Source organism: Trichophyton verrucosum, assembly GCF_000151505.1.
Source record: "Trichophyton verrucosum HKI 0517 chromosome Unknown contig01021_1.f1.exp, whole genome shotgun sequence".
NCBI classification, from domain to species: domain Eukaryota; kingdom Fungi; phylum Ascomycota; class Eurotiomycetes; order Onygenales; family Arthrodermataceae; genus Trichophyton; species Trichophyton verrucosum.
In genome coordinates, this window is record NW_003315188.1 from 1 (window position 1) to 21,561 (window position 21,561).

The 21,561-nt window shown below is 48.7% G+C and overlaps 6 protein-coding genes across 6 annotated transcripts; 5 read left to right on the plus strand and 1 right to left on the minus strand.

The window, feature by feature from the left end:
* Positions 1-45: 45 nt before the first annotated feature.
* On the minus strand, positions 46-333 carry TRV_07530 (uncharacterized protein; the record flags this gene model as incomplete). The annotated part of the gene is made up of 2 exons (XM_003018406.1): positions 46-103; positions 178-333. Coding segments are annotated over 2 exons (214 nt in total), but the record flags the coding sequence as incomplete, so codon positions are not given.
* Positions 334-5,211: 4,878 nt separating this feature from the next.
* TRV_07532 (uncharacterized protein) lies at positions 5,212-6,299 on the plus strand (the record flags this gene model as incomplete). Its single annotated transcript, XM_003018407.1, has 2 exons — positions 5,212-5,405; positions 5,477-6,299. The coding sequence occupies 2 exons, from the start codon at positions 5,212-5,214 to the stop codon at positions 6,297-6,299; spliced, it is 1,017 nt and encodes a 338-aa protein (XP_003018453.1).
* A 4,275-nt stretch (positions 6,300-10,574) lies between these two features.
* TRV_07533 (amino acid permease, putative) lies at positions 10,575-12,473 on the plus strand (the record flags this gene model as incomplete). The annotated part of the gene is made up of 3 exons (XM_003018408.1): positions 10,575-10,725; positions 10,784-10,848; positions 10,914-12,473. 3 exons carry the CDS (start codon positions 10,575-10,577, stop codon positions 12,471-12,473), a joined length of 1,776 nt encoding a protein of 591 aa, XP_003018454.1.
* A 902-nt stretch (positions 12,474-13,375) lies between these two features.
* On the plus strand, positions 13,376-14,095 carry TRV_07534 (uncharacterized protein; the record flags this gene model as incomplete). The annotated part of the gene is made up of 1 exon (XM_003018409.1): positions 13,376-14,095. One exon carries the CDS (start codon positions 13,376-13,378, stop codon positions 14,093-14,095), a length of 720 nt encoding a protein of 239 aa, XP_003018455.1.
* TRV_07535 (RNA-directed RNA polymerase, putative) lies at positions 14,070-17,318 on the plus strand (the record flags this gene model as incomplete). The annotated part of the gene is made up of 1 exon (XM_003018410.1): positions 14,070-17,318. The coding sequence occupies one exon, from the start codon at positions 14,070-14,072 to the stop codon at positions 17,316-17,318; it is 3,249 nt and encodes a 1,082-aa protein (XP_003018456.1).
* Positions 17,319-19,007: 1,689 nt separating this feature from the next.
* On the plus strand, positions 19,008-20,708 carry TRV_07536 (uncharacterized protein; the record flags this gene model as incomplete). The annotated part of the gene is made up of 2 exons (XM_003018411.1): positions 19,008-19,350; positions 19,453-20,708. The coding sequence occupies 2 exons, from the start codon at positions 19,008-19,010 to the stop codon at positions 20,706-20,708; spliced, it is 1,599 nt and encodes a 532-aa protein (XP_003018457.1).
* Between the last annotated feature and the right edge of the window lie 853 nt (positions 20,709-21,561).

Genomic DNA, 21,561 nt, shown 5'->3' on the forward strand with positions numbered 1-21,561 from the left:
ATATATATAAATAAGAAAATTAAAAAGGAATTGGAGAAGACGTACTGCAAAGAGGCGTAATGGGAGTGTTGACTGGCTTCACCAGGACACTCTCACGATGGATCTGGAGGTAATTGATATACGTGGTCAGCAAGCTGGCCACTCTGAGACGGGCTGGGTGAAGCCACGGCGGCCTACCTCTTCACAGTTCTTGGTGTCCAGGAGTATCCATCCAAGCTCAATGACTTCGGCAGAGTCCTTTGTAACGTAGACGCCATGTTCATCACAGGTTGTAGCGACGTGGATGATGATGTATCGGTCGAGTTTTGGGGTGGGAGACTGGATGGACGCCATATTCGATGCTTGTCCGGGCTGATCGACGGCGACGACGGCGACGGGAGGCGATTACGGTGGATTAGGGCGAGGCAGATGCAGCGAGCTCAGCACTGATGGAGGGAGCAGGCCGTTTATTCTTCAATCCCGAGTGCGTTGTTTGTAGATGGATGGGCGAGTTCCCAGCAACCAAGCGGCCAAAGAAACGAAGCCAGCAGCAGCAGTAAAACAGTGAATTAGAAAAGAGAAAAAAAGGAACCCCCGACGATGCAAAACCCCCCCAGTTAATAGCAAGAAAAAGAATAATATAACCAAAACAGAGAAGATCCTGGCAGCGGAAAAAGAGAGCGTGGTTAAGGATAGAATCGAAGGGGACTTGACGGGGAGACGGAGAGACGGAAGGACGGAGAGAAGAGAGGGAGAAAAGAAGAAAAGGGAGAGACGAAGAAGAGTGTCTGCGTCGTCTTCTGATTCTTCGTCTTCTTCGTCTTCTTCTTCTTCTTCTTTACGAGGCGAGGGAGAAGAGAGAGAGTGAGTGAGTGAGAGAGAGAGTGAGAGAGTGAGGGTGAGAGATGTCGGTTGTTTGGCTGCAGGAGAAGAAGGACGAAGGACGAAAACGAAAACAGGTGGGCGGCTTTTTTTTTCTTCTCTCTCTCTCTCTCTTCGCTCTCTCTTTTCGGGTGGAGGCTTTTTTTGCTTCTTCTCCAGTCTTGGGCTTAGTTAAGAAGAAAGACGAAGCGTGAGACGGCCGTTTTGGTCGCGAGCAAGCAGCAGCGCCGGCGAGGTCTCGCTGGACTGTTCGAGGGACGGTCGAGGGCGAGGGCGTCTACGAGCTACAGGCTGCGAGATGCAGTCCTTCTTCAGTGCTGGCGGCGAGCGCTGGCGTGGCGGGTGGTGAGAGCTTCTTCCTCCCTTCTCCTGCGGCCATCAGTCTTCGACTTGGACCCCAGCTAACTAACTAACGGGTTAACTAGCAGACGAACCACGCAGCATCCAACCAACTGGCCAGTCGATAGGATGCGATGTCCATACGAGTATACACCAGGCTGACTCGAAAGGGACGCTCGCTGCAGTCAGTGACAAATCAGCCTGCTCCAGGGCTTACGAATGGGCTTCACGCGGACGCCGGTGGGAGCCTACAGACACAGATGCAGCTACTCGAGATGGCGTGTGTGCGATGAAAAGAGACACCGATTATTACACCCCGGTCGATGGCTATCACAGAGTACTTACGCCCTTCTATCTTGCCCGTCGCCAAGCGGGACAGCCTGTTTGTTGGCCGTCCTGTGCCCTCGAGCTCCTCGCATCCAGGCGACAAACAAAAGGCTACTCGACCACTGCAGCTTCCCGGGCCAAGGGGACGATGCACGGGGACCATGCATACATACGGATAATATACGCGGGCAAGGACGATATTCTTGATGTTTTTTTCTCCCCGCCGGGCAGTGAATCGGGATTACAGGCTTTTTTTTTCTTTTCTTTTTTTTTTTTTTTCCCTTTTTCCTTTCCAGCTCTCTTCCACGCCTAGAAGAGGTACTCTCATCATCCAGGATATGCTACTACTATACGCAAGCAATCCTTTTTGGCTCGTTCAAGTCAATCCCTGGCTGATGCAGGCCACGACTAGCTTACCCGCACACGAGAGAGCGTACATATAACTAGCTGCACCAGGCTGCAGCACCCTACGCCAACGTCACGATTCCAAACGGCGACTATCAACTTTAATTCTGTGTGTCTGCCACGGGTTTCTGGTTAAAGCAGTCATGGTACTGGTGCCAGATGACAGCGGGCAGCAGCCGCTCTCAGCTAATTACCACAGCCGGATCTTCGTCTGTGCTACTAACTATCTACTACTAGTGCTTTTGTTTTTCTCAACAGACAGCCTCTGGCCCAAGGGATCACCCCCTCCTCAGCCCTGGGTTATGCGAATATATTAACCAGTTACATTGTCACCCTGTGCACTAATCAACAGGCCGCCACAGAGCACAGCCCTCTTGAATGATATTACTTGAAAGCCGCAACCTTGGAAGTTGATATTTAAGGGTAGATTCCGGTAGAGTAAATATCGCACGTATGAACTTACTTACTCATGGTACCACTAACCATCTGTCCTATCCATTCCTCCTTTCTCATATATGCTATGACGGAATGTCGGTATTAGACGGCAATGCTATTACCCAGAGGACTCGGGCGATCGGGCTCCCCATGGAAGTAATCCCGCCAAAAAGAAGTGTGGCGGCTTCGATATCACGTCGCTAATGCGACTATTCCGAGTACGTGCATTTTTCGCGCCCTCGTGTTGGAGATTGCTTCCGCCTTTTGTCAAGCGATTCTGTCAGGTTACTTACTTGGGCTTGTTTTATACCCTTCTATAATACTGGGGCAAAAGCTTGATTATGAGATCATGAATGTCTACCGATACTACCTTAGTCTCGCCCGTGCTCTTTATGGCCTGCAGCAGACAAGAAGTCCGGGTTTATACCTCGGCTGACTACTACCACTGGCATGCTAGAGGAACGTTATATGTATAGTTCTGCGGAGAGAAACAAGCATAGAGGAGAGGCACAAGTTTCTCTATTGGTTGCAGATAACATGTGGACCGTCTTTGGCCTTTATGTGTTCTCAATCTACATATTCCCTCGGTCGCTAGAAGGGGACATCAAGTTATCATGAGGTCTCTATTCCTCGCATATTAAACCCAACAACAAAGGCGTTCATCTGATACTTTAAGACGGAGTATATCGGGTAATGATATCCGAATGTACGTATTCTGGGCAGAAAGCATATCATGAACCCACTTTATTGCCCAATACTCCTCCAACCTTGCAGGGAATATGTCAATGGCGGAGATCCAGGGATATGAGACCCATACATTCTATGAAGCGCTGTACATACTTCCTCAAAGCTATGCAATTGAATACGATATGGCAGCTAGACAAGAATAGGGCAGAATCTACTCCCCATGGGATTTCTTCCCTGCAACATTCTTTCCATTAAACGTGTCAGTACTTCGTACATAGGTTTGAATAGCTTTGGCCATTCCAGCCACGCTGGCCTGCCCCTTTCTAGGGGATATTGAGTGAAAGAAAAAGGATATAATAACGTATAATCTACGTTTCTGCCTCTTGAATCTGCGAATGGCGCGAAGCTGTTACCCTTAATATTGTCATCGCAAGCGAAGCGACAAAGAAGGTCGCGCTTACAAACTCAGCTTGGCGCACGGCGCGGCTGCCGCGTTCGGGAACTAGTCCTCTTCCGGCGCTGGGCGCCTGCACGCCCCACCTTAGCGGCTCAAGAAACGGAAATTCAGGTACAGCAACGAGAGGCAGCTGAGTCGTGAATGTCGACGGTGTCGCGACGTCTGAGTGACCAAGAATGGCTGTGGAACGACAGTGTTCTGCATCCGGGTAGTCACTTGCAGAGCGTGATGGAAAAGCTATAAAGGCCACCCACTCAATCCACCCTCCTCAACTTCTCTTTCTCTCTTCCTTGTTGACTAATTACTTGCGCCTTGAGGTTTATTGGCTATTTCTTGGGCTTGTATTGGCATCACTTGTTATTGACAGGCAAAATGAAATTTAATACTGCGTCGATTTTCGCTACCGCTGTGGCTTTCGGCATCGGCACCACCAAGGTATTTTATTAGTTCCGCGACCGGGTAACCAGTTGAGAGCTAAAGTACGCCTAACATGACAACAGGTCTATGCAAGCCCGCTCGCCGACACTCTTCCTTACCCAATTGTGCCGCTGACATATATTGGCCCTGTTGAGGTAAATGGGAAGGACGTGACCCTTGAAGGCACTGTCCAGGAGATCTACTCCCAGGTCAAAGATCTCACCGGGTCAATACTAAAGCCAGAGGACCTCCCAAAGGATGGCCCTAAAAATAAGCTCCAGACCCGTTCTAAGGTAGTTTATATTGACCCAAGGCATTCAAACTTTTGGTAAATTAGCTGTGGATGGTTGTTAACGAGGGAGAAAAGCCAGGTCTCGCTTAACTGTCACCCACAGGGCGACGGTGCTACACTCAGAACAATCAGAGATGGCATTAAATATCTTAAAGGGCTCAAAGGAAAATGTAAAGCCCCGCCACGGACATGTACCCGTGTGAGCTGCTCCTGGAAGGCAGGCATCTACCTTTGTAACGATGTAAGTTGTATAATCCCGGCTTACTATCAACACTTACTGAATTTATGCGTGGTAGAACACGCATTCGGTCTCTATTCCTTGCAAGCAGATCGCAGAATATGCTCAGGATATTGTAAATGTGTGTGTTACGAATCCCGAGGTTTCTTCGCTTAGAGGTCAGGAGTTTGACAGCGACAACTGGAACGTTGTTATCAAAGCTGGTCATTGCTAGATTTTTGATCTTCCAGACGATGCGAATGGTTCATCGGCAGCCTTTCACCTTTCGACATCCCCTAAATTCATTTCAAACATATGACAATTAACTGGATAGCCTTTTCAGGAAGAGAAATAGGGGATCCCGCTCCAGGATTTTAGTTATTCAATTAATCAGATCAACGATAGAGGAGGTTAATGCAAGCATATCTCTGGTAAACTGGGAACTCGTATATTGCAATATATAGGAAGGGGATAATAAAGCAGAAGCCCACCAACGGGTTGTTGTCTATCTGTAAAATAGGTTGTAGACAACTTGGCTTGTTGTGTTAGCAGAGTGGCTGACGCGCTAATCCCAACCAGGCAATGCCAAACCTTCCATGCGTCACTACGTCAGTTTGCGAGTTTCCTCACACAAAATGCCATCCTTCGTTCCCCAGAACCCCAGATCTTTTCCCACTGACGAGTAGTTCCACCAGTGCCTAGCTCGTTCGTCTTTATACAGCATCTATCACTTGACACGACTCACTTGTCGAAGTTTCGATACTCGCTACAGCAATGGATATGAAAAAGAAGAAGCGGAAGGTCCTGCTCATGGGCAAAAGCGGCTCGGGGAAGTCCTCTATGCGATCGATAATATTTAGCAACTATGTCGCAAAGGATGTGCGGCGGCTGGGCGCTACAATTGACGTTGAACATAGCCATGTCAAGTTTATCGGTAACCTAACCTTGAATCTATGGGATTGCGGAGGGTAGGTTACGTTGCGGCATCCCCCCTCCCGACAGACCGTGGTTAGCTGCTGACATATGCCCGACCTCCTAGACAAGACGCATTCATGGAAACGTATCTCGCATCCCAGAGAGAAAATATATTCTCCGATGTCGCCGTGCTGGTATATGTTTTTGATATCGAATCCCGTGAAGTCGAGCGAGACCTCGACACCTACAGCGCTATCATCGGTGCCCTCCAAGAATTCAGTCCGAACGCCTATGTCTTCTGTCTCATACATAAGCTCGATTTAATCCAGGCCGAACACCGAAGGCGGATATGTGAGGAACGATCAGCCTTGATTCGCGCCCGATCTGGCTCATTTTCCATTGATACCTTTGGCAGCAGTATTTGGGACCAGTCGCTGTACAAAGCTTGGGCTGGGATCGTACATAAACTTATCCCAAACCTCTCCGTGATAGAAAGGTTTTTGCATGCATTTGCAGCAAAAATCGATGCTGAAGAGGTGGTTCTGTTTGAAAGATCGACCTTTCTGACCATCACCTCTGTCACGTCTGAGGTGGGCAAGTTAAACCCTATCTACGACCGTCACGAGCGGCTATCAAACATCATGAAGGCATTCAAACACTGTGCTGCTAGGAATACGCATACAACCCCTGCGTCAGCAAGTTTCCTGGTCATGCACACAAAGACCCCACAATTTAACGTGTTCCTCGGGTTGTTCACAGACAATACGTACATTCTTGTTGTGATACCGCCAGGCGAAGCAGCGTACAACTGCGCGGTTATGAACACTATGCTGGCTCGCGAGGGGTTTGCCAAAGGCTCATCAGGAGGCAGTGCTGACGGATTCCCACTTTCATATTCTGATACCCCGGCTAGCGTACCGAATGGACAACACAATGGACATGGCTGAAAAAAAGATATATCCGGAGAATCCGAATCACGCCACGCCGTAAATATCATGGCCGGGCAGACATATTATTATATATACGCCACCCTCGAACTCCAGCAGCTTCCACTTTTACTCTCTTCCTACGCATATTTTTCGCTGTTACCTCATTGGCTATCCTTCTCTATGCTGTGAGAGCTGCTCAAAGATACCCGTTTCGATTTATCCAGGAACACCATAAATGCAATAATTGGTCTCTCTCCATTTTCTCTTGAAGACTCTCCTTTGTCTTTCTCTTTTCTCTCGTGCTTAGGGTTAATAAGTAGCATTGTATCGGGAATTAATATCGATGATAGATGGATGATACCACCACCTACTTAGGATGGACCGGTTAATGAAGCAATAAGTACGTGATTCAAACCAATATATTCAATTCCCTCTCTCTCTCTCCTTTCACAATACTTTCCACCCCAGCTTCACTGGGCGGCCAAGATGTCAAGAAACGAAGTCTTGAAAAGTCCATTCCTTCAGGCATCACAGATGAGGAATCCTGTCAGGTGAGCCAAGCATAGCCAGGCCGTAGACACTCGTTAAACGAGCTTGGCTAATTACTCTGCATTGACTAGTTAGCAAGTTAACTCTCTATTTCTCTGGGCGCTGGGATGTAATAACGAAGGAAGTATAGATCCGGCGTATGTTCCCAATTCCACGAGTCGGGTATTTATCGGGCATATAAATAAATTCTAGCTCCGCGGGAGATTTCCTCCACATTCGATCCAGAGCCAACACAATTGCTAAGAGTAAATAACGGAACCACCAGAGAAGTAGATGCTAAGCATTACGCCCTACGCCATAGACCGGTCGATCGATGCGTAAATTGCGTACTCGGCGGAATAAGGTGTTCTTCCAGATGGAAAGATAAAACTATCTCTAGAAGCTTCTGGGGTACGGAGTACTCCGTAAATTATCTGTAACTAGTCAGAATTGGAAGCACCAAAAGAGCTCCCCTTAAGCTAACGGAGCTATGGAAGGGGGTAAATTGTGGCGTGGAGGATGTCAAGGTTGCAATTTCGTTGGGGTTACCTTTCACGAGGCGAGCTTCACACGTGATGGCTGTGATCATCCCGTCAACGGTGTTTCCAGCACTGAGGAACAGTTAACGCGAAGAAACCTAACAGCTATCATGGGTGCTATTGTTAGCATATTATTGTGAAAGCGACTGCTCTTCTGCCTATCCCTGCCTGATAGGCCGTGGGAGTGCTCAGTACTCTGGGCTCGAGCCGGTCAAAATCGCGCAACCCCCCTCAAATTCCCCAGACTCCCAAGGGGCCTGGGTGGCCAAGAGTGTAACCCTGTCGGCCACTATGCGAAAGTGGCCGCCAAAGCTTGCCAGCATTATTCATTTTTCTGGAAATGCGGAGGTTCTTCTGGGCGAGGGAGCGCATGTTTGTTTGGCCGCCAGACTGCGTAACTAACTAAGCTCGGCTCTTGGCGATTGCTTCTGTGGTGGTCAGCGAGCGAGATGAGCTTGGCACGGGGCGAAGTGTGGAGGAGGCGGACAGAGATACGAAGGGATCTCAACTCGCAAAAGTTGAGGCAGCAGCCTATATCTGACTTGCGGGGCAGGGAGCTTTCGCATGCGACCAGCTCTGCGAGGCTTTGGTACTTTATATCTGTGCTCCCGTATATAAGACTGGGCGGCCTTGGTGCTGATATAAATATATATTTCGGGCGGCCAACACGAAGGCGACGCAACCCTCTTTCGCTGGCCGAGGCTGAACCCCACAGTCTCACAAGCCTGTTTTCAGTGGGCCGTGGCAATAGTAATATGTATGCAGCGTCTCGCACTACACGGCAGAGCAAGTCGTAATAATAATAATAATAATATAATTTGTTATTTCTGTCAAGCAAACAAGTGTAATTAGCGTGGGAAAGCGTGCATGCTTAGTGATGCAAAGATGCTGGTCGCCGCGCCACCTAGCATGTACCCATTCGATGTCATGTACGGAATAGCTGGAATATGGGATGGAGCTTCTAAGTCTACTGTGACTGGAGGAAGCTCGCGCCCTTATATTGACACCAAAGGGATCCATGATGTCAGCCTGGAGACAAAGCGCAGCGTTTCGGGCATCACTCGCTGGTCTAACGTGGCTCCTTCGACGTTGCGTTCATCAGGCTCTTCGCTCTCAGCTTTGATAACAAGATGGTCCATCAATCGCTGATAAACGATGAGATTGCCAAGCACAACAAGGTGTGCTTCCCCCTGGCACCCAAGCAACCAAGCATCTAGGCGATACTTGGGGTGGTAGGGATGCAAACAGAGGCCTTGTCAGGAGACGGAGACACAGCACTTTTCGGAGAGACTTCCCAAGGGCCGACGATAACAAGTCAAGAAGCATCGTCTATCCTGGCTCCATGGCGGTAACTCGCGGCGTTCAGTCGGACTCATCACAGTTCAGGACGAAAAGGCGGTCCTCTTCCACAAGGGTTAGAATGGCTATTTTGTCGGTGGAGATTCGAAATGATAACAGAGCCTGCAGTCCTGCAACTAAAAATGTCCATTCTCTCCCAAGTAAGTAAGATATGGCATACCGTGACCTTGCAGCACTAGCCGACTGGTTCGGATACTGCATCCATGCGGAGAATTATGTGGGAAAAAAAAAAAAAATCCTTCTCTATAGCATTCCCAACCAGACGTCACTGGTTGCAGTTTCTCCATACAGGGCTCTAAGAAGGGATGATTTTATGTTAGCCAAACGTAAGATTCGATTTGCTTTGCACATCAACAGGGACCTGGATAGGAGATAAAACCAGTCGCAAGCAGCATCGGGTGGAGAGGTTGGGATTAATGGCCTTCGGTAATCCTCTCCGACAGGAGGAAGTTGGCCGTACTCCGTAGGCTCTTGTTTCACTCCACGGAAGATGAGCTTGACGGCAGCCGCCGGGGGGGTTCCAGTAATGCTTGTCTTCCGGCACCTCTTATCTTTCGGCATATCCTTCGCACCCTCTCTTTCCCGTTCTCTTCATGCTGGTAGTGGTGGTGGTGGTGATGACGATGATGTCGATTTGACGTTGCTTGTGTAGATCCGCAAGGGGGGGTCAACACTCCTGTCACATGACCCGCCCTCGAAAAAGCCACTTTTTCTTCTTCTGCCTCGAACGACCAACGTCAACGAAACAACGAACGTCGGGCTCGTATTCACCAAGCCCACATTGTGTCCTACGCTTGTTTAGCTGATCGAACAACTTCTGGAAGCTTTCCTTTTTCTCTTCCGTCCGTGAAACCTAAGCAAGGCGCGCTCGCCCGTCTTCAAGCTTTGCACCCTTTGACCCTGAGTCGGAGTCGCCCCCCCCGCCTCCATTATTGTTAATTTGGGCCTGGGGGCGCAACCAAGCCTTCGATTCGGCCGCCGTCAATGCACTCACCAGCGACGGATAACACTAGTACGCCGCGTGATGGGATAACAAATATATCCTCCAATGGATTACTCCATTCATGACAAGAGAACGAGAGCGAGAGGACTCCCCAAATCTCGGCTTGACGCATTTGTTTCCAGCGCCCAAGTGGCTGTCACTGCCAGACTCCAGACAGGGGCCCCATGCCGCTGAAATTACAACCCCGGACGACAGGGATCTTAACTAACGTTAGCCTGCAATCTCCATGAAATTTCATACTTTTGGTGCATAATAGCGATAAATTATATGGCTGTCCCGAACTCTTGCATCAGAGAAGCCCCCATTTGATAGGTTGGGCGGTTTGCGGGAGTCTCATCACGGAGTAACTCGCCATGTCTAAGGACGCAGGTCACCACCGGCTGCTTCCCGGCACCGCACCAATAGGATCCAAGGGTACTAATACCACATACGCCCAAACTATATACGGGGTGAACACGCTTTTTCGGGACGCTTGACGGAGTACTCGACCCAGCTATGGAGATGGCGTTAAGTCGGAACCTCTCCCTCTCTGCAACCCCAGAATGGTTAAACGGGAGTCATTAAGGCCTTTGCCCACTTTTTTGCAAATTTTTTACTTTTTCCTCGCGTTTTTGCACAGTAGGCTATGGTTGTGTTTTTTGGTTGCTGATATAAATACTACCCTTTGCGCCCACCAAGCCGCAGCCTGCTGCATTCTCCCTCCGACCTTGCCCTCTCCCGCCTCAAGACTGACGGTGTTGAAGCTCTCCCACGCGGCACCGTATTTATAGAGTGTCTAGAGAGTCCTTGTCCGGCGTGTCAAACTAACTGCCTCAATAGCCTCAGTCCAGGCCAGACGTCTCCGGCTTTTGCCAACCGCCCACGATGGCGACCTGGGAACAGAAAGATGGCCCTCTCAGTGAGACGATGCAGACGAAGGAGGAGTTTTCAGATCAGACCGGCGAGATACAGTATGAGAGCGATCCAAACACCAGCTTGCACCGTGGACTGAAATCCCGGCACATTACTATGATTGGTAAGCCATGATAGATCCAGCTTGCAGCTTGGACGATTTCGCTAACAGCTGTTAATAGCTATTGGTGGTGCAATTGGAACTGGTTTGATTATTGGTACTGGAGCTGCTTTGGCAAAAGCTGGTGTAAGTTGAATTTCCGCGTTAAGCCATGAGTTTCCACTGCAAAGCGCTAATGTGATAACCTTCAGCCCGGGTCCGTTTTTATTTCTTATCTCATTGTCGGTTTTGTCGTCTGGATTGTTATGAGCGCGCTTGGTGAGATGGCCGCATGGCTACCCCTCGCCAGTGGTTTTACTGGATATGCCGTTAGATTTTGCGACCCTGCTCTTGGCTTTGCCCTGGGTTACAGGTTAGTAACTACTTGCACCTGCATGAATGCAGTTTTGTTCTTTTTTTTTACATTATCTTTGCTAACATGTTGTGATAATAGTTATTACTGCAAGTATATTATCATCACGCCGAATCAGTTAACTGCTGCAGCACTGGTCATACAGTACTGGGTTAAGCGAGATAAAGTGAACCCAGGAGTATGGATCACTGTTTTCCTGATCGTCATTGTCGCGATCAACTACTTCGGCATCAAATTCTTCGGCGAGTTCGAGTTCTGGCTCTCCTCGTTCAAGGTCATCATTATCCTTGGAATCATGCTCCTGACTCTCATCCTTGCCCTCGGAGGCGGTCCCGATCATGATAGGAAAGGGTTCAGATACTGGAAGGATCCAGGAGCGTTTAACACATACCTTACCCACGGCGCATCCGGCCGATTCCTTGCTTTCTGGTCAACTATGGTTCAAGCCACTTTCGCTTATCTCGGAACTGAGCTTGTTGGTGTAACTGTCGGCGAAGCTCAGAACCCTCGAAAGACGATTCCCCGTGCTATCAAGCTTACCTTCTACCGAATTCTCTTCTTCTACTGTCTCAGCATTCTCTTCCTCGGAATGGTTGTGCCATACAACCACCCAGACCTCCTCTTTGCAAACAAGTCTTCCAACAGCGCCAGTGCATCTCCATTCGTTGTGGCTATCCAGATCGCCGGAATCAAGGTTCTTCCATCCATCTTCAACGCCTGCATCCTAGTCTTCGTCTTCTCTGCCGCCAACTCCGATCTCTACATTGCAACCCGAACCATCTACGGTCTGGCTCGTGAAGGCAAAGCTCCCGCTATCCTTGCCAGAACGAACCGCAGCGGTGTCCCTATCTACGCCCTTGCACTCTCTACCATGTTTGCCTTGCTCGCATACCTGAACGTCTCGGACGACTCCAAGGTTGTGTTCGGCTACTTTGTGAACATGGTTACCATGTTCGGTCTTCTCTCCTGGATCTCCATCCTGGTAACACACATCTACTTTGTGCGTGCTCGCAACGCCCAGAACGTTTCAGAAACGTCCCTTGCCTTCAAGGCACCGTTGGGTGTTCCTGGCTCCTATGGTGCTCTCGCCTTCTGTATCCTCATCGGTCTCACCAAGAGTTTCAACGTCTTTGCTCACAGCCCCAAAACTTATGGTAACTTCGACTATAAAAACTTCATCACCTCTTACCTCGGTATCCCTATCTATCTCATCCTTCTCTTCGGATACAAGTTCTACACCAAGACCTCCGGCGTCAAGGCTGCAGAGGCCGATCTCTGGAGTGGAAAGGATGAGATCGATCGTGAGGAGGCTGAGTTCCTGGCCCAGGAGGCTCTCAGGAGAGAGCAGCAGGGTGATGCCGGCTGGTTCTACAGGACATTCGTATCCTGGCTATTCTAGACACCATGTTTACGACCTAGCGTTGATGTTTCTTCTCATGAATAAAATACAGTTCATGCCTTTCTTCTATTTTTGAGTGAATTTGTATGGAGTATATAAGATAATGAAAGCCATATCTCTCTCAAATTTGTCTATATATACTCTGTAACTAGCTTTTCTGGCAGCGTCTGGTCTCGTCGCTTCGCTTCCTCAGGCCCGACTCGTTTATGCACGACCGACAGGGCTAACTAACACTAACACTAAGCAAGTCAACTCACGACGTCCCTCTGATTTCTCGTCAACAAAAGAAGAAAAGGCTCAATCCCGCATTTTCCCACCGCTGCGATTGGCGTATATATGCATGCAGACATCGAATGTGCAGGAAATAAAGAAAGATGGCTGGTCAATGACTCGCTAACTCTTTGGGTGATTCAGTGTCTGCTGGCGATGCTCGCCCCCTCTCCCCCCTGCAGCCGCTCTCTCTGTTCTTTATCAGCCACGACAAAACAAACTTGCGACAGGGGACTGATTCTCAACCTCAACACCGCACACTTGACACGGTTCACGCTGCTGACAGCCTTGCGGACCTGTCAAAACGTGCCAATGCTACTTCTATCGCTTCATTAATATTTGCGCTACTCATCGCCTTAAGTTGTTCGTCGCGTTGAGCGTTTGTTTTGAGGCTTCTCTTCGTCTTGCGCAGCGATAGTTGACTATTTGGATATCAACGTCCTCATCACAACGGCTGAGTGCTTGCATGGCGGGGTCATAATTTCCAACTCAGCTGGACATTGGCAGGTATATATTGTATCCTATCTGCATCCTCCTGACATTTGATGTATAATCTTCCTTCTCCTGACGGTGCTAATGTTCAACTTAGCTCGTTAGTTACATGTGCTGAACGGACTCCCTCAGATACCACAATGAACAAGCAACGAAAAAAATCCGGCAAAGATCTTGAGCGGATAATTGAAGACATAAACATTGGTTTTGACCTCGATTTACCAAGGGTACAATCCCAAGGCTCCTCCGAAAGTTGTCCCGCTGAACAGAAATGCGTCAACCACGTTATCTACCTGTACTGGCAGGATCACCTCCACGAGCCCCTAATGGAGTTATTCAAGTGGGATAGACAACAATTCCCTAACCGCCAAATATCTGGGAGATCCTTTCAAAGTCATTTTGCTGACCCGCTCTCATCTACGGCACTACGGCGGGGGCTTGACGAGCGTTTGAGGCTGCGTTCTGAGAAAGAAAAAGCCGGGGTTTATGAATATTGGTCTAAAATACTATATGATGCTGCTTGGATGACGAAGTACAACTTAGCTGAAAGCACCTCTCCCGCGCGACCGACCAGTTCCGCGGACACTTCAACCACCGATACCCCTGATAAATGCATACCGGAAACAAACGGCAATAGGTCAGCTAAACGGAAGAATAAAAATAATTCTGAGGTATTTTCCACCGCGCCTTCATCCCCCATTTTTGATTTTGACACATGTTCATCATCCGATGCTTGCGACGGTGGCTACGGTTCTGATACCTATGCGCTCTCCGATTTTGATAAGTTTGATGGATTTGATTTTGATTTTGCTGTGGAAGCTTTGACTGATATTGATGGTGAGAATCCAGACTCCCTCTAAGAAGCGCAAGCAGCTAAAACTTGGAGATTATGGAATTGTCCCCAGCGCACCCACGAAAGGGCCTGCGCCGTGTACGGCATCTCCTCGAATTGATACGTTGCAGTCCAAAATAAACGATGGGATGATTGTGAAGAAAAGTCCCAGCCGCAGCATGCGCCCTGGGCTGTCGAATTCGAAGGGCCTTTCCTTCAACGATTCTACCAGCCCAGGTCGAAGCTTTTCCTCAACGACTGTATCAACTGTGCCAAATTCTCGTGTTACCACGCCCTTGACTTCCTTTGCAAGTGCTACGTTTAGGTTGCCAAGATACCCGGTGATGCGCATCTCTCCCACTCTCAGGCCATTAGATGAAGGAAAGCTCATTCCAATGCTTTCGGACCTAGTGACCAAAGGCCCTTTCTCCAAACGGCTTGCATGGTTTAAAGATATTCCCCTACGGCTTCGATATGAAGTTGAACGCTTGGCGCGGGCGTGTGATATCATGCCTGAGACCATACTCTCGGAAGATATACTTACTGAAGACCAATCTTATGATACTCTTTCCCAAATCTTGTCTCGTGGGCCATACAAAAACAAGATTGAAAAGCCAAAGTTGGGTGTTTGGAGGGTAGCAACCGAAAGCTACATGGATCCCGAAAAACGGACCATGGTGGTTTTCAGTGGCCAGCTTGAGTGGAAGGATGAGAGATTGGTCCTAGTTCTGAACCCACTGAAGCTTGAAAAGAGCCACAGGTTCGCTCGAAGATACGGGGCTGATAGGTTCCTAGAGATATTACTTCCTTCAAAGCATCCAACTAAAAGTGGACGTGATGCAGAGATCTTTGGGAAAGCCTTAGGCAAATGGCTTTCGAATGAGTACCATTATCTCCTTGGCCGTAGATGGCGTGCATTCTATTTGGAGGACTTTAAATCTAAGTCGAAGACAACTTCCTTCAGTGGCTCTGGGCGTAAAACATTCCTATTTGCCGTTGACGGTGAGGATTTCCTTGGGACTCCTTCAGGGATTTCGCCGATGGATGAGACTTCGGAGAACCACACGCCTATGACGGTTGAGCAGCTGGTTGACTGGCACATTCACTATGCCAGGAACACCCATCAGGAATACTCCAAACTGTTTACTAGAATCCGCCTAGGACTCTCGAGGACCACAGCAACCATTACTCTTCGGCCGGAGGAATTCATTTACGATGATGATCCAAGGCAAGAAAAAATGAGCGACGGATTTGCCATGATGTCCCGCTCGTTAGGAAAAGCAATTGCAGATTCCCTGTGTCTATCCAAGGTTCCAACCATTTTCCAAGGTAGAATTGCCGGAGCTAAGGGAATATGGCTTGTTGCCAAAGATGATCACGACATCCATGTGAAGGGCCTTCGACATTTTGAAACTGAGAGAGGATATTGGCTGGTCATCAATGCGTCCCAGCTGAAAGTGCAGCCTCCCCCTTGTGATACCAGTTTGACGTTCGATGAGCACCAATTGACTTTTGATGTCTCTTCATACTCCCAGCCTCCCCAACCGGTGCATTTGAATATCCAGTTTTTGATGGTACTGCAAGACAGAGGTGTCAACAAGGAGTACATACTCTCTCTCATCCCGGACGAAGCAGATAAATTTTACAGCGAATTCTTACTCGTCCAAAACGGAGATTCTGTAGCCTGTCGAGCCTGGGTCAGGAAAAATGGAGGAGATGCGTCCTCTCAAATCCTGGCTTTGAATGAGAGTACTTTCCCCACTAACCACACTGCACAACTCAACGGGCTTCTTGATGCCGGGTTTTCACCCTCGAACCTTGCATTCGTACGAAGACTATTTAAAGAGAATTCTCTAGGTGGCTTTGTCCAAAAGCTTGAAGCCCTCAAAATAAAAATCCCACACTCGACCTACGTATATTGTATACCTGATCCCTATGGTGTGCTTGAAGAAGGCCAGATTCATCTCGATCTTGGGGATAGCTGGGAAGATGGCACCACGGACTTAGATGGTATCGATGTGCTGGTTGCTCGAGCTCCTGCTCATTTGCCTAGTGATATACAGAAGTGCCGAGCTGTATTTCATCCTGCACTAAGATACCTGAAGCACGTGGCTATCTTCACCAAAGGCGACGTTCCTCTTGCTTCCCTACTTTCCGGCGGTGATTATGATGGTGATGAAGTTTGGGTTTGCTGGGACCAGGAGATTGTTAAACCCTTCGTTAACTATCCCATGCCAGAAATCCCGGAACCTGAGGAATACGGCCTCGTGAAGGTGTCTCGACGTGTCGGGGACATGCCATTCGACCGTTTCATGGAATACGCATTCACTTTCAATATGTCGCAAAACCCTCTTGGCTTGTGCACCAACGAGCATGAGAGGTATTGCTACCATCGGGGTGGCATTGGTTCCCCTCTTGCAATACATTTCTCAGGTTTGCTTAGCCACCTTGCAGATATACGAAAGTCCGGGTACGAGTATCCGGCGGAAAATAGGCAAAAATACCGTGAAAGCCTGGGCCCATTAACCCTGCGAAATCCAGCTTATAAAATCGACAAGGCATCTGAGCAGGACGGAGAGCCTATTACCTGGAAGTCGGACAATATCCTCGACTGCTTGAGGTTTGAAGTTGTTGAAACGGTTAAAGAGAGGATCTACTCTCGCCTAAACAATGACTGCCCTTCGACTAATATTCCCAAGGTTGATGAAGATCTCATAGCAATCTGGAAGAAAACTTGGGACCGCGCAATTCAAGAAAGAAACTCTGGGTGTTCCAAATTATTGGATGCTATCAACAAGCTCCGAGAACAGGTTGAGGCGGCCTCTGAAACCTATCGCAGAGTAACTGACAAGCTGTCCCATGCAGCTAAAGTTACGTTTGCCGCTGAGTCCTTGATGGCCATTAAGCCCCCTGATATTGACCATCCTGTTGCTATTGTCTGGAGGGAGTCCGCTTATGAATGGAAGAACCTGCTGGCTTCATGTGCGTACCAGTGTTCGCCAGATTCCTGGTTTACATGGCACGCCGCGTTCAAGGACCTTTGTCATATGAAAGCCAGAGCGAACGGCCCCTGGTACAGCGTCCAAGCGCCTATCTACCATAGACTGACAATGAACAAGTCAATGATGAAGAAACTCGAGACAGAACGCCGTAAGGCAGAGGCAGAGGAAGAGCTGTTACTCCTGAGATCTCTTGAGGAACAAGAAATCCTCGATAATGATAGCGATGATGACTGGTATTCAGTTGTATGATTTTGGATTTCGGATACCCGATTTTATCTTTACATTCTTCTCTTTCCCCATTTTTTATTTTGGCTTTCAGAGCAAGATACCCTTATTTATGCATTTTTCTTTTTTACGAGCGAACTGCGAACGCAACATACACTTTAGCAAGCGAATCTCTGGTGATTATTATGTTGATTTTGATAGACCAGGATAGAGTGTTGGAGTACAAGTACTTTGAGTACTATTTTGGCTCTTCATGTGAAACCCACCAGTCCCCGCTCGAAACGCTACAGGTTGGCCATGATGAGCTAAACCTTGAATTTTTTTTGGTTTGTTGGGGTTTGCGACTGTTTATCTTGTTCCTTCTAGGTTACAGAATCCCTTGAGTGGTGCCATGTACGATTATTCATACCAATGTGGTTATCTGAGGCAAAGGTGTTGCTGGGTTTATCCATGTTGCTGTTTGATGAGACGGCAAGTTTCGATTCTGATCAAGAGAGATACCCTACGAACTACTGCATCATAATGTTAGATTAAGTTTATCTAGAATCCGATGCACTGTTCTGACATCGACTCCATCTCTAGACATGGATTGGCATTGTCCATCTGTTTGTATATATGTACTTGTACATTGCCCTGCTTGCCCTGGGCCTTGTCCCAGCCCAGCAGACTGTCACCCCCCCGTTTGGTTTTACGTAAATGACAAACCACGTGTTTTGCCTGAGCTGGTCTCGTCTTAATACGAGGATATGTGACGGATCAACTCTGGCATCTGGCTTCGGCAGAGGACGCCTTTTGGCAGATGTCCATGACATGATCAAGCAAGCCAAAAAACATGGCGCAGCTGCCAGGCGTCGTTCCACCCTCCCTTATCGCCGCCGTCGCCGTCGCCATCCGCCGGCGCTTCGTCCCCTTCGGCCGCGGGCTTATCGCCTTATCGTTATCTGATTAGATAAACATTCAAATCAAAAAGGCTTGGCAAGTCGTGATTTTGTACCTTCCAAATAGGGAAATAGGGCGCTTCGACCATCAGCCAATAGCATCACAGCCATCCATGACTAAGCCAAAATCACATGCTGCAGCCCCCAAACAGTCACATGTCACGAGCTCGCGCATTTTTCTGTTTTTTTTTGGCTGCTTTTTTTTTCTTGCGTCGTTTCAAAGGCGACGAAAGCGCGAGATCTGCTGTCTGTCCAGCCAGTGAAGGCTCTTCCGGGCACTGCTGGCCTTCTGGGGGTCCATCCCGCTTGCTGGATTGCTGGCCGTGGACGTGGTGATTGGCATCTGTGCTGCTGTGTATACTTACTTAATAAGTACTTGCTCTTAGTTAACTAACTCAACGTAACTAAACTAACTAACTACTGGGTAGATTGTGGATACCCGCCTCGAGGCTGAGCTTCTTTTTTCTTCTCTTTTATCACACGCAGGTTCCCAACCCTTGAAACTCCCCCAGCAAGCTAGAACGAGTGGCCTCTCCTCTCCCTCGTCCTTCTCGTCTGCTACAATACACTCGCCAGTGTTCTCGTGGGAAACCAGAGCAATCACACGCCATCAAGCCATCGCCGTCCCGAGTCCGGTGTTGATATATATATAAACTAGATCCCCCGTCGCCAAGACAAAACTACCCGTCGTCTTCACGTGCAAAATCCGCAAACGGTAGAGCGACGACGAGCAGTTGAACAGGCGGCTGTCGAGCGCGGTTGGGACATGAGATAGTTGCTTCTTTCTCTCTCTCTCTCTTCGTCTTTGCGGCACGGCAACATGACAATGATCCAGGCCTTCCCGCCTAGTAATGGAGGAGGCCAGGCCGCTGTCCAGCAGCTCGAGTCGCAGAATACCCCGTTGGCGCTTCCGGGCTACACGCCACAGCACCAGCAGCAGTCGCAGGCCATGACCGACTCTCCTCCCCCCCAATACCACCCTCCCAGCGCAGAGCAAGCAAGCTCCAATGACATGGAGGTAGACAGCGTTGGCAGTGACACGCGCTCGAGACGCGGTACCAGTGTCATCTCCATGGACGATATTGAGGCCGCTCAGGCTCTAGAAGGGCTACGCTCAGGTACGATAATCTTCTAGTGTCAACCAACTGTTCCTTTTATTTTATTCTTTTCTTTTATTTCAGAATCAGAATCTTTGTCTGACTGATGCTGTGATCAACTAGAATACACGCATACTCCTGCTCCTTCAAGGTCTTCTAATAACGCTAGCTCTCAAGCTCCGGAAACCACAGAGCCGGAGCCGTTGTTATCCCTTATCACATCACACCCGTTGCTCTCGTCCGCAATCAACAGCTCCATGTCGGTCTATACATCGTCCAAAACATACTCTCCCAAATTCAGATACGGCGCCGAGTTCATTGAACGAAACATTGGCCCCCAAGTTCTGAACACGGTGGGCTCGGTTGGTAGGCGGACCGGAGTTGAAGGCGGCCTCCGCTGGGCCCTTCAACGTAGGGAGAGCGTCAACAACAAATCCAACGCCAACTCCAGTTCCAATAACAATAGCCAGGGTGCAGAAACAGCAGATATCGAGAAAGGCATGCACGACCTCCGAACCAGCCATTCAAGACGGTCATCAACCCTTTCGTCTGAACCCCTACCTCCTTATGATAACGCTTCTTCCCCGAAATACGACGAGCTGTACAAGGGTAATCAACAGCCCCAGCAGCAGTCTCAGACCCAATATTCCTGGCAAAACCGGCTCATGATATCCACTTCGGGTCTCGGAGTAGCAATGAGCGAAGAATCGCTCAGAAGCTTGACCTATTGTCTTACCTGGCTGCAGTGGGCAAACAGGCGGATCGGGGCGTCCGTGGGCAGTCTCAAGGAGGCACTTAGGGAATGGGACACTTCCAACCAGCTTAATACGGAAAGCAGGACAAGTGAAGAAGGCAGTCAGCAGCAAAGCCCTGCAATACTCTCACAACAAATCCAGCAGGTCAAAGGGGATGTCCTGCAGACGTTGAAGATGGTGGTCGACGTTGTGTCCAAGTACGCCGGTGGAGCCTTACCCGAGAACGCCCGCAACCTCGTCCGAAGACACCTCACATCTCTACCGCAGCGGTTCCGTATCGCGTTTAACTCCAACGTACCGGCAGATGGCTCTGCTCCTGAATCCGAAATGAGAACAAGGGCTTTCCGTGTCCTCGTGCTGGCTGAAGAAGGCCTTGATATGATGGGCCAAGTCAGCAACGTCGTAAATGATACCCTCGTCAGCGCCGAAAACTGGTGTGATACACTACGACGACCGAGGCCATCTGCAAGCAGCAGCAGCAACAACAACAATAACAACAACAACGATAATAATAATACCAACACACAAAACATGCCACAACCTCCCCCTTTCGAGGGTGACCTGGACCGCAAGGTTCCTATCCCCATGCCAGCTCAACGAGAAGACGTGGAGATGGATGGTTAAAAACAACGGTGTACTTGCACTTGTCTTGCGGAGATGATCTAATGTCCTATATTATACGGCTGCCATCTTATCACTTTCTATACGTGTTTGCGGCTCTACTGAGCTTCCTTTCTCATTTTCCTCTTTCTTTTCTTTATACCCCCTTGTTGTCCAAAAACTTGAATGGCCGTAGGTCAAGCGTCTTCTTTCCTTTCATCTCTCTCTCTCTCTCTTTTACGATCCTTTATTGTTCTCACGATGTATTCTGGCTGTCGAATATGTTGCTATCGTGTTCTAACTAGGCGTTCTTCCTTGGGAGTCTGGATATGCAGAAAATCGTTCTTTAGTAGACCTATAAACTGTTTAGGACTCTGTTCAGTCATGCTCCAATAAATGGGCTTTTTCCTCTCACGTATTCTTATCCCTTGTAGGAGGTGTTTTTGGTGAGTCATCACTCAAGGGGGCGAATATCACAGCCCCTTTTTTTTTGGTGCTTGTAGACTCTACCAACGGCGGATAACCACGCTACAACTAAGTGTAAAGCCTTCCAAGGTATATGTGACTACATTAGAGAAGATGTACAGTAAGAGGAATAAGTATGTTTATGCACCGGCCAGACCACTTTACTATTACACTCGTAGATGAGGACATATTACAGCACAAGTCTACTACATCTTACAGTGACTACGGTGAGCTACAGTTACGGAGCTACGGTGACTACGAGGAGATGATGGAGATAGAAGTTGAACGCAGCAAATACATTTATTGACTGACTACAGGATTGTTAACAGGACAGGCAAACATACATGCGTGCATACATACATACAAGCAGGCAACAGAACATAGAACATTCAAATCAAATTTTTTTTGGTTT